A 12198-nucleotide genomic window follows, 5' to 3' on the forward strand; every position below is an offset into this window, starting at 1 on the left:
CCCCTTTGGACATTTCTGTTCTCAGTTCTTTTCTTCCAAGCCTCTGGAGAACCTCTGCATTTCTCTCTCTCTCTCTTTATCTCTCTCTGTGCTTCTCTGCCCCCCACCATTTTTTCCTCCCTCCAGGTTTCTGCCCTATTGCATCCTCTATCTGCCATTCCTCCCTCCCCCTGCCTTTTATTATGTAGGGCAATATGCTGAACATTCTTGGCTATTTAAACATTCTGAGTGTTTTATCTTTCACTACCAATTATTTTCATTAGGCCTTTCTTCTGAGTAAATGTGGGTTTCTCCATGGGGAGAAGTTCTGGTAAATAGGATTTTCTCTCTTTTTTACATAAACAAATGTACATATACATAGATACTGTATTTGAAATGTATATATTTAGGAGTTTGGCCCAACTGTGTAGGTATCTTGAATTCATGTAACTGGAAGAACTAAAACAATTGTGCTGTAGTCCATTGCCTTTTGCAGTATTGTGCTTGTATAACCGAATGATTGAGCAGGGCATGGCTGTGGGCACGTAAGTTATCAGTTTATAACTCCTGACTTATAAGAACCTGAAGGGATTCTAGCTGCAATCATCAATGCTCTGGATTTATCACTGGTCTGATCAAAAATCTCCAATGGATTTCTATAGCAGGGGGCTCTGTGAAGGCAGGAACTGGGTCTGATGTGTATACTGCTGTCTCCTCAGAGCTTAGGGCAGTATATGGACCATAAAAATTCAATTAATACATGATCAATGTAGGTTAAAGTCTTCATCAGTCAGGATAGACTAGGTTATAGTGCAATAACGAATGGCCCCCAAATCTCAACTGCCTAAAGAACAGAATATTTCTTATTTACTATCTACATCTATTGTGGGTGGGTAGGGGAAGGGGATACCTCTGCTCTTTGCAGTCTCTCAAGAATCCAGGCAGATAGTGTAACTAGTCCCTGTTCCAGAGGCAAAGAGGGATCTAGAGGGTGTTGCTTCAACAATTAAATGCTCCAGCCTCAAAGAGATACGGTCAGTTTTGTTGGCACCTCATTGGCCAGAACATTATGGCCCCCTAAACAATAAAGTGATCAAGTGATGGAGTCCTACCATGGTGAAAAGTGCAAAGGCCTAACTTCTTTGAAAGGTGTGAGAGTAATTTTGCTTTGAGATGGAAGAATGGACTAAATTGCCTTAAATGTCAATACCTGTTGATGCTTATATTATTAGGGAAAATGATCACTGGCTGCAATACAGTGGACAAGGTATTTGGAAGAGGAAATGGAACTAGGTTGATATTCTTGTTCCATCACATACATATATAGAAGCCACTTAAAAATGTAAGGGAAAGTCTTTATTCCAGTTGTTTAAAAAAAAATCTAACAATGCCTGAGTGCCTTGAACATAATCCATGAGTATGTGTTTCAAGTTTATTAAATTGAATTGTAGATAAGAAACTATGTTGAGCCTTAGTTTAATCCCTAGAAATGAAAAATATAATGTACAGTTTTCAAATGGTAGCCTTTATTAGCAAATGTGAACTTCCTTTTATTTTTAATGCATTAGCATAACAGAAACAAACCAAAAACAAAAACAAAAACAAAGACATGGGGTAAGTACTACCTTCCACATTTCTATATTTCAAATGCCTGGAATGTGCTCCGTATATAAGTCTTGAATGAATGTATAATAATTTTTTGAGTGTATCTTAATGGTAAAGAAATGAGAAAATATAATGGTTAATTTTGGAGGGTTGTTTTTTCCATGAAGTGTTTAATCCTAGTGTTTAGGAGGTGGGCTCTTGACCCAGATCATTGGGGTTTGAAATCTGCTCTGTCACTTAGTGGCTATAATACCTTGAGCAAGTTTCTTAATCTCCCTATTCACCCTCTGGTTCCCCATCCATGAATGAAGACAATAATCATTACACCTATCTTATGGGGTGGTAAAAAGGATTAAATTACACCTTATAAGCAACATACTATAGAGTAGTGCCAGCACATGGTGAAGGTTCAATAAACCTTACCTGCTGCTACTGTAGTTATTATCATTTTTGTCTTGATATTGAACAGTCGGTGTGAGCTTTCTATATATACTCACCAACTCAACAATAATGAACGACAGAAATGAAACACGCAACACCATCTAGAACTTTGGCACTCTTGACTTATTCTCACTCTAAGATTTGTGTTTACTGTTATCTTGAACTTTGTTTAATGATGAGCTTTAATAAATGGTTGTTAGGGTCCAAAGAGCTATTCTGTGTGTATTGTGCAACTGTGCAGGACCAGTGGGGAAGACTGATGCGTCTGAAGGGTCTCTCATTCTCTCACTCTGTGTAACAGGAGAGGAGGGAATGGCTTCTAAAGACACACTGCAGCCTCAAACCTTCCTTCTAATGCCTGTGAAAGGCAAGAGAGTATTCTGAGGCACTTGAAGAGGTTTCTGAGGCTGGAATATTATGAGAACTACCTTGATTTAAAAAAACAATGAAAGACTAGACAGTATGATCTATGACAGTGGCAATCACATCAATCTTGTTTTCTGCCTTGTCCCCAAGCACCTAACACATAGTAGGTGCTTTATAAGTGATTCATGAAATAACTGATTGAGTTATTGGAATGAATCATTGCTAGTGCAATCTGTAAGTGAAAACTAGGTCACCTTATATGCATCGATGATGTGTAGGTACAATGACATTATATTTCCAAAGAAGAAAGTGTCTAAACCATAATACTAGAAACAAAATGTTGAACTTCTGAGTGTTTCCTCTCCCCACCCCAGCATGTTATTTGAGGGAAATTTTTAAAAAATGTCTTGAGCATATTTCTTTATCAAAATCCAGTCGTCGATGCTGAAAATGACATACTTCTATTTATTAAACATGTTAAAAAACTCAGAAGGTTTGCTTTGGGCTTACGCCTATAAACATCTATATTGTAGTCTAGATAGACCATTTTCCCAGATTTAGCTGCCAAAAACAATCGACAGACTTAAATTTGTGTAAACTCAACAACATTTTGGGTTAACTTACTGGTTAAAAAAACATTAAGAGGTAAGAAATGGCTTACATTTCACTTTCCCATTTGCTGTTAGAGTCTAACACCCATTAACACTATCAGTATTTTGCAGAATGCTTTTTTCTTTTGTTTCTCCTTCCCTCTTTACTCTTTCGGCAAATGAATAGTATCCGTAAAATGTCTAAGAGAACGACGTACCCGGCAATACAGTGTTAAAGTGCTGCTTGAGTTGTTCAAGAGTTAGTGGGCAGGTATTACAATTCACTGTAGCTGTAATAAAGGGTAATGTCACTTTAAGACATGTGATACTTTACAGAGGAGGGATGTATTGAAAGAGACTATTGCTACTTACAGCGCCATATAGCAGCCCTGCTCCTACATTTTGCTGCCTTACTCTGCCCTGAATGCACTGGAGTGGGGATGGCCCCTCATTAACTATAAACTGATTCTCACCAGGAAACTGCACATTATCTCACCATCACTTCAAAGGTCTCGTCAGGCAGAGGTGACGCCAGGAGATGATTTAAAGGTGAAAATGACAAGGTTTCCAGCCCTCAAACCTTGGTTCCTTTTCTGACAATACAGTCTGAATGAACCCAATGTCTTCTTTACTGTGGGAGTAGCATCGGAAGAGAAAAACATATTTTTTAAATCCTGATAAAGAAGATTATTGGGAAGCTCTTTTTAAAAAAATCTCCAATTGTGGCACAGATGGATTTTAGAAAGTGTTAGAGCTTTCCAATGAACACTAATAGAGTACTCTGCTCTTGGCTGGATTTTTCAGGTAAGAAGCCTCTTTAAGGATTTAAGATTCAGAAAGCAGATTTCAAACCTATTCAGTCAGGTCTAGAGAACTATGTAGGGCTGAATGCATTATTTTGGGGGGGGAAACACCTATTACCATAGAGACAACCTCTTGGTAAGAGAGTGAGCAAAGAGAGCTATATGCAGGAACCTTGGAAGTAATGCTGAGAATTAAAGAAAGTTAAATGAAAAAAAGGAAAAGAAGGAAAATACTGCAAACGTCAAGTCACAGCAATCTTTTTGAGTGCTAATATCTGTGTGGAAAGCTGTCATTGAAAAACTGTTGTTTTGATTGTGGTAGGCTTTCTTCAAGTTTAGATGAATTCCTAGTGCATTTTAACTGAAATTCACAAGCAATCATTGCATGCCACAGTCACCTCTATTTTGTCTTTCTGTAATTTGCAGGGTATTTTGAAAAGGCACCCAAATGCATTCATTCCAGAATTCATAGGAGGGGTGTTGCTCTTTATCTTTACTGAAGAGAATGCATCTGTGGTACACTGATAGTTCTGAAGACAATGAGGTTAAATCCGTTGTACACAAAAGTAAACAGTGGGCTGTGAAACTAATTATAAAGTGAATGGTCTATGTGAATCACAGACCCGGGCATGAAAGGCACCATGCTGTTGAAAATAATGTTTTCCTACTTTGCACTTAATTATGGTTGTCACCATTTGTCTATTATAGTTCTAAAACCCTGCTTAAAGACTACATCTCTCTCTCTCCTAAAACCCATAAATTATCTTGTATTATGTCTATATACACACACACATATAATGTATATGTTTTGCTTGCTGAACATCACAGCTTTGGAAAGAGTACCAATTTCCACGAATAAAGAAGCCACACTGGGAGGTCACTAGGAGGTTTTAAATGTAGCGTTGAAATACTTGAAGTGTATGATTTGACAGTGGAAAGGTGAAAAAAAGAAAGAAACAATCTAGGTTCCAAAGCTCTATCTAGGAGAAAAGCATATACTTAACTGGATTCCTGTATAGAAAATGCTTCCATGCCACTGGCTAAGGGTGATGCTTCAAGTTTGACTAATTTGACAAATATGAAATGCAGCATAAGGTGTTGTTTGAGAAACTGGACAATATGCAGCGCAGTTGAGCCTTTGTAGCTCCTAAGATTCTCATAGGTGCCGAGAAGACTGTCAAAGTTTCAGCGCTTAAGAAAAGGTGGATGTTCATCCATAAATACATATACCACCTGTATATGCATATTCATCAACACTACAACAAATGCCACGATAGGATCTTAGGAGGCAAAGCAATATTGTAAATTATGGTTTGCTCTAGGAGAGGCGCTTAGATCTTGTATCCGAAACTCATTTTGGCTGAAGATAATTCCTTCTGGTTTTAAGTCCAGCCAAAAAGACCAGCTCTTTTAGGAGATTACAACATGCCTCTGAGAAATGATTACTTAGTTTAGGCGACAGCATTGGAATTAAAAATTCATGACTGTAGAATTAAAAAAAAAAAAAAAAAGAATCCACTATTTCCTTCCAGGCTTATGTCAGACTTGCAATGAAGTTAGAATGAACAGGAGCGTGCAGCCTTTCAATGCCTGGAATAACTATAGCTTAAAGATCATTGTGTAAAACTGCATGTTTAGTCAGGATACAGTGTTTCAAACTGCCTAACAGATAGTCAAAAACTTTATTTCTGTATTTTGGCCATCCTAAGAGTTTGGTTTTGAATAATTTCAAAAATGGATTCATGATCTCGTGGAGAGTGACCTCCCTCAATCCCACTTTGTGGCATGACCTCTGCTGGGTCATTAATTCTAACCAGCAAAGTAGCAAAGGCACATGACGTCTGAGACCCCCCCTTCTCTCACCAGTGGGACTGACGGAGCTGGGGGCTCAAACCCGGGGGTAATCCTTCCTGTCTAATGTTCTCTTTAGAGAATGGCAATGGTCTCTGCGATGCCCTGGGTCCTGTATTTGTGGATAAGTGCTTGTGCGATGCTGCTCTGCCATGGATCCCTTCAGCACACTTTCCAGCACCATCACCTGCGCAGACCAGGTAAGTTGGAAGCTGGCTTCACAGCAGCCTCCCGTCTCACCGCTGTCTTTTAACAGACGGTTGAAGGCAACTGACAGAAAGTGCTACAGGGTGGGCAGCTTGCCTCTGAATCTCAAGACTTGTTGGCTGGATGCTTTGGGGCAAGAGGGGAAACACTCAAATGTCTTGGAGGTATTTCTAATAACTTCTCAGAAAAGGTGGTTTTCTCTAAGAGTCCTGCCACCCCTTGGCACACACCTTAAAAAGTAGAAGTCGTTTGTTTTGGGATACTTTGGCCAAGAGCGAAATATTCTGCAAAAGGTGGGATAACTTTCAAGACTTGAGGAATTTTTAAGGAGGCAAAATATGATCTTTGCAACCAAGAAAATAATGTGTCCGTGTTCCCGGGATGCATTTTTATCTGGCATAGATACCATAATCTTGGTGTGTATGTGGCTAGAGATTTTGTGCGGATGTCAGTGCCAAAATTAATTTTGTAAGTAGTTTTTCAGTGAAAAAGAAATTAAAAAGTAACTTACTATTTCTTGTCTGGTTTGTCTCCTCTCCTTTCTCCCTTCTTTCACTTTGTTCTTGCGGTATGCTCGATGCCTTTTTTTTTTTTTTTTTCACTATCTCTCCGCATTTTCCGGGGCAAGTTCTCTTTAGCGTGGTTTTTTTTTTTTTCTTATATCGAATTTTGAGTTCCAGACGCATTTTGCTTTCTTCGGTTTTCTGTTCAAAGTATATTTCTTACCCTTCCATGGCCTCACTCTTCAATCAGGATTTTTCTCTCCTTCTGTGCCTCTCCAGCTTTCTCATTATTGTTCCCCAGCTCGATTGTCCTCACCCGCCCTGGTTCTCGGAAAGGTTGCCTTCCATTTTCTGCTTAGCTTCAGCCTTTGCATCCATTTACTCCACCCGTCACCTTCACCGCACCCCTCCCCCTCCCCCTCCCCCTCCCCCTCCCCCTCCCCCTCCCACCCGATCGCCAAGACCGGGCTCTGGGGACCAGTTGCGCGCCCAGGCTCCGGATCCTTAGTTCTCTAGTGCTCCCAGCTCTCCATCCTCACCCCTCCTTCCTTCCAAATCCCTTCCTGGCCTCCTCCCATCCGCCAGGCTTCCTCCAGCTGCGTTGTCTAGCCTTTGCCTTTTTCTGGCTCTGCAGCCAGCCTGGGCACCGATCCTGGGCTCCTCGGCATTCTCCTCCAGCAACACCTCCCAGGGCGCTCGCTGCTTGCTGCTTTCCCGGGTTCTGCTTCCCGGCTGGGGGCAGGATCGAAAGAGTACGTGTACAGCCCGGGTCCTCCCACGCGGGCTGCAGTGGAGCGCGCCAGCTTGCTGGATGCTAGACCTTGGGTCGCTCCGGGAGGAGGGGTTTGGCGGGGGCTGAGCTTGGGGCACAGGCCCAGGGCTGCCTCTGGGCCTCAGCCGCCCTCTTTCTCAAAGCCCTGAATCCGGGAGGGAAGGCGAGGGGAGGTTGGTGCCCCTGCGGGAGGGCATGGAAACGGCTCTGCCGATGCTGCGCGCTGGTGTTTCTGCCTCGCGTGTCCTGAGCCTGGATCAGCCACTGCCAGAGTCCGAGACTCCAGTGCCGAGTTGGAGGGGAAAAAAAAAAAAAAATACAAAAAACGTGGAATCCCCAAGTTACCTCCAGTCAGTAGATCTCCAATCTGTTCTGGCAAAAAACGTCTTTGACTTATTACAGTAATACAAATAACGCGAGAAATCTGCATTTAGTGTAATACTCAACGATAAACACACGAAACAAAAACAACTAATGTGAGTGTTTTAGGCACACTATTAAGGTTAATTCACCTTGCTTGGCTTAATTCTTATTCAAGTAGGTGTAATTTCTCACCCTGTTGCTCAGGAGACTGAAGTTCTGAGGGTCTGAGCGACTTGCCTGAGGTCACACAGCTAATACCTGCCATGGGGGACTTTGGTCTGATTTCATCTCCAGAGCTTGTTTCCCAAGGAGGAACGAATGGCTCCCAGTACAGAGCACAATCTTGCCAAGGAGCCTTTTTGAAGAGATGTGAGCACCTTCACGTAATTCGTGAAAATTTTCAAGTTATGTCAATACACGGACTCATTTGAACTGCAGACCCATTCTGAAAGGTGGCCATGGCAGAAGTGGTGAGGGGTGGCACTTGAGGATGGCAGAACTTAGGCTGGGCCATCATCTCTATCACTTAACATTAGTGACATGACCTTGGGCAAGTCATTTTTCTTCTCTGGGCCCAATTTCCCATTTAGGGATATTGTGGGGAGTGTAAATAAAATAATCTTCATGAAAGTGCTTTGTAAAATGTAAAGCTCTTCAGAAAGATCAGGAATTACTGGCATCCCCACTTAGTAGACTACAAATGTGCATATCACAGATGTTGAATGAGTGACGTTTTGCTGTTCACACAGCTAATTATCCACATAGTGACAACAATCTTGTTTTTAATCTTGCTGTCATTTTTAACTATGTGGTACCTGGCTAGAATATAAGACCAAATGCTACCTGTCTTATTTTGTGCCCTGTGCGTACAGTCAAGAAATACGGTACAGTTTGCAATGAGCTTTCACGTAGACTGTCTCTCTTTATCAGTAAATATATTAGATTTTTTTGGTGGAGGGTTATGGCTATGCTACTTATAAAAATTAAACTTATGTCTTTATGGGGCTTATTATCAAAATACAGTAATTTTAAACTGGGAAATACATCATTGGGTTCTGTCTGCAATTAAACTCAGTATTTTTTTTCCTTTGTCTCCTCTTAGTAATTGCTTATTATTGTCAGTGCGTGGTTCATCTGTACCTCAAATACCCCAAAAAACTGCAGCACTGAAGCCAGTTTCAACCCCAAGCGTTTATATATTTGAGACCCATTTCAGATTCATCGATGAAATGAAAACAACTATAAATACTCCCTTCTAGATGCAGAAAGATGAAAATGATATTAACTAAAGTCCAATGGTTCTAGGTATTAGGTTTATTCAACTTTCTTGGGTTTTTCAACAATCACTGCAAAGATTAAAGCAATAGATCTTGGACATAGCAATATTCTAGATTATTAAAGTCAGAAATACAATCTTCTTTAATGCAATCTTAGGTTTTGATTTTAAGAGTAAATATATGCTTTTTGTGATGAGACTTGTGATGTTTCCCTTCGTAGGTCTTAAATCTTCAGGGACACTAATGAAATGTGTATGAAAACAAGAGAGAAATCAAGGCTAGTTATCTGTGATAATCCCCCCTTCAATGAGCAAATAAATAAATAAATAACTGGATAAATGAGCAAAAAGGAAAAACATAATCTCATTTTCTCAAATCGGTTAAAACAAGTGACATGATGAGAAAAAATGAGACGCCAGCAGACCCTGAGCTTTGCCACATTTGCCTAAGCTTGAAAAATCGCCTCTTTCATAAAGCAGGAGCAGGCAGACACCATGTGCATATCAAGTATCTGGGAAATGTGAAAAATGACACATCTTTCACTCAAAGCCTTGGATGGAGTGAAGGCTTTACAGCTGCCTCCTCACCTGCTTAGGAACGGCTGGTCCCCCTCTTTCCAGGCTTTTACAGGCAGCTTCACGTCCCCTACGTGGTAAGATGGATGGTGCTCTGATCCCAAGCAGCCAATCTCAGTATCTCAAGAAATAATCCACTACACTGACAGATGAGTGGAATTTGACGTGATGTTCCCCTTGTTCAGACTGTACCGCACCTGGACGGCACCAGCCAGTCAGGGTCCTTTAGGGGAAATGGTTAGAGCTTTGGGCCAATTTTTGCTGTCAGAACATGATATCAGGACAATGTTTCTGTGAGGCTGCAAATTTGTGATCTGTCTTCTCCATGCACTGGGTTTGCACACAAACAGAATGAGAATATGTTAACTAGAAAACGGACTGATTTTAATGTATTCCCCTGCAGTCCCTAAGTACTTCCTATTTTTCATATTTATCGTATTAGGATTGCACCATTTATTTTCAGTGACTCACTAGTTAAGGAAGATTAAAACAGTCAATCAAATGAAAGTGAATTTTAAAATTACACAAATAAGTAAAATGTGCTCTAGATTAACAGATTTGTAATATCAATAATTTAATATTTGGCTAAATCAAGTTTTTTATTTTGGGAACGATGTAGGAAATTACCTGAATAACTTGAAGAATACTCATGACTTTAAAAGAAATACGTACAGTGAAGCTAGAAGAAGGACACTTAATTTAAAAAAGATAGACCGAACAATGCAAACTCAGAGTGGTGTTCCATTGTTTCAGGATATTAAAATAGACAGCTTCAACTCTTTATAATCACTAGTTGTTGTATAACAGGTAAAAAAAGATGAATGGTTTGCTAAACGCAACTTTCTAATATAGGATTAGTTTTTTCCCCCTACGGGTATACAAATTTTCACAGCGATTTTAATGGTTACTTAATTTTGAATGTGGCTGGGGTGTGGGGGTTGTCCTTGAAACTTAATAAAATATGGATGACTTCACAGTACTTTAGTGAGAAAAGATCTTTGGGGTTCTTTAGTAATTTAAAATTATAAAGATAAATTACATGAGACAAGAAGTTGTAAATGCCTTATGAATCATTTATTCTTGAGTCGATGCTATTTTATTGACAAGGGTGTATGGAAGTATAAAAAGATGACTCTGAATAGAATTGTCTGTGTAACTTATCCTCGGCCTGATTTAAAGCTTTATGAAGCCAACTGTGTATTTAGAGGTATCCGTTTGTGACTTATTACATACTGAGCATCACCATCCATTTTAAAGCGTGATTTTTTTTTTTGGTAAATATTAAAAAAACATTCTTACATGCCTTATAATTATTTTTGCTTACTGTTCAATATCACTTTATTGAAAGCTGCCTAAGGAATATGCATTAGAATACCAAGCTTCCTTACAATAAAGGATTGTTTTATAACTGTAGTATAAAAGAAATAGTGAGAATAACAGTGGTTGCATATTGGCTTTCTCAGAATATGTACCAATACTAGATTGCTAAGTGTAGTGAACTGGTCTAAGGATTGGAGCAGACAGGTTGTTATTTGGTGTAACTGGTGCTGGTGATAATCCATTGATCATCTGATTGATGATATTGACCTCACCCTAGAGTCAGAGTGCAGCCATGGGCATTTGATAAGACCCCAAAATATCAAAATCAGGTAGAGATGCAAATAAAGATCTTCTGACCATCCCGTGAACTTATAAGAGAATTATTACAATGCTATCAAAGTAGTTACTTATGTGAGCTCAAGCCCATGGCCTCAATTTTATACGACACTGCGAACAGATTTTTAGAACTGGCACTAATGAACATTAGTCTTCAATTGTTCATTTCTTAAAGTTCATTTAAGATGAAAACTCAACTCCTTTTTAGTCTTCCAATTTTGAACTCTGTGTAAAAATTTCAAAGCTTGAGTGTATAAATTGGTACATCGTTTTTTTGAAAACAGTTTTGCGGTGTTTTCCAAAATGTAAAATGTGCCAGTCCTGATACAATTCCATTTTTAGATGCTTATCCTAAGAAAGTGATTGGACAGGTTTAAAAGGATGTATGTTTAAGGTTTAGTCACTGCAACAATAATTTTAATGGCAAAAAATTAGAGAGGAGTTTCATCTCCATCAAAAGGGGACTGGTAAAATAATCATGGTGAATCTGCTCAATGGCATTCAATGTAGCCATTGCAGTGGATGAGATATGTTCATATGTACTCTTGTGGAAAAGTGCCCATGATTTACTGCCGAGTGAAGAAGACAAGGAACAGAATACTCAGCTTCAAAATAGTTTGGAGAAAATAAATATTTGCACATGTATGAAAAATGTCAGAAGAGATATAAACATTCTTTATACAGTGTTAGTTAAACCTGGTGGGAGGACTGGATTGACTTAGACTTTTTATTTCCTACAATTTTGAAATTTTTTCAGGTTCATTCCTAGGATGGATATATATTGATTTTTAATGAAAAGCTTAAAGTATTTGCTATAGAGAGTTTTATGATTAAATTAGAAATGTATCAATGTTCCCAGTTTAAGGAAAAAGAAGGAAATATAGGTAGCAAAGTATCAGGAGCCCCTTTTCCTTCTAAGAGCCTTAATCCTATAAAATGTTTAGGCCAGCATTTCCCAGTTCACAAAGCACTGTCCCCTCAAAATGCTCATTGGAAAAAAGCTACTAACTGTTGGGGAAGCACTCACGGCATGGTATGTTCTTCTCTTAGAGATTTTCAGTGCATGTGTGTGTATGAAAGTTCTGGAAAGATTTGCAGATAGGAATCCTGATTGTGTTTAACTAAAATTTTCCAAACTTCTTTTATTTGGACAACAGCTACAGTGCCTATTCATATCACATGCTTTGAGAAGTGTGAGCCAAGATAATCC

The 12198-nt window shown here is 39.4% G+C and overlaps 1 protein-coding gene across 1 annotated transcript in view; it reads left to right on the forward strand.

Annotated features, from left to right (window-relative positions):
* The first annotated feature begins 5717 nt into the window (after nt 1-5717).
* Nucleotides 5718-12198, forward strand: part of TAFA1 (TAFA chemokine like family member 1) — a 473022-nt gene continuing 466541 nt past the window's right edge. Inside the window, exon 1 of the mRNA XM_059937702.1 lies at nt 5718-5835. Coding sequence (XP_059793685.1) covers nt 5718-5835 — 118 coding nt within the window. The remainder of the gene's footprint in view (nt 5836-12198) is intronic.

Source organism: Balaenoptera ricei, chromosome 11 (genome assembly GCF_028023285.1).
Source record: "Balaenoptera ricei isolate mBalRic1 chromosome 11, mBalRic1.hap2, whole genome shotgun sequence".
NCBI classification, from domain to species: domain Eukaryota; kingdom Metazoa; phylum Chordata; class Mammalia; order Artiodactyla; family Balaenopteridae; genus Balaenoptera; species Balaenoptera ricei.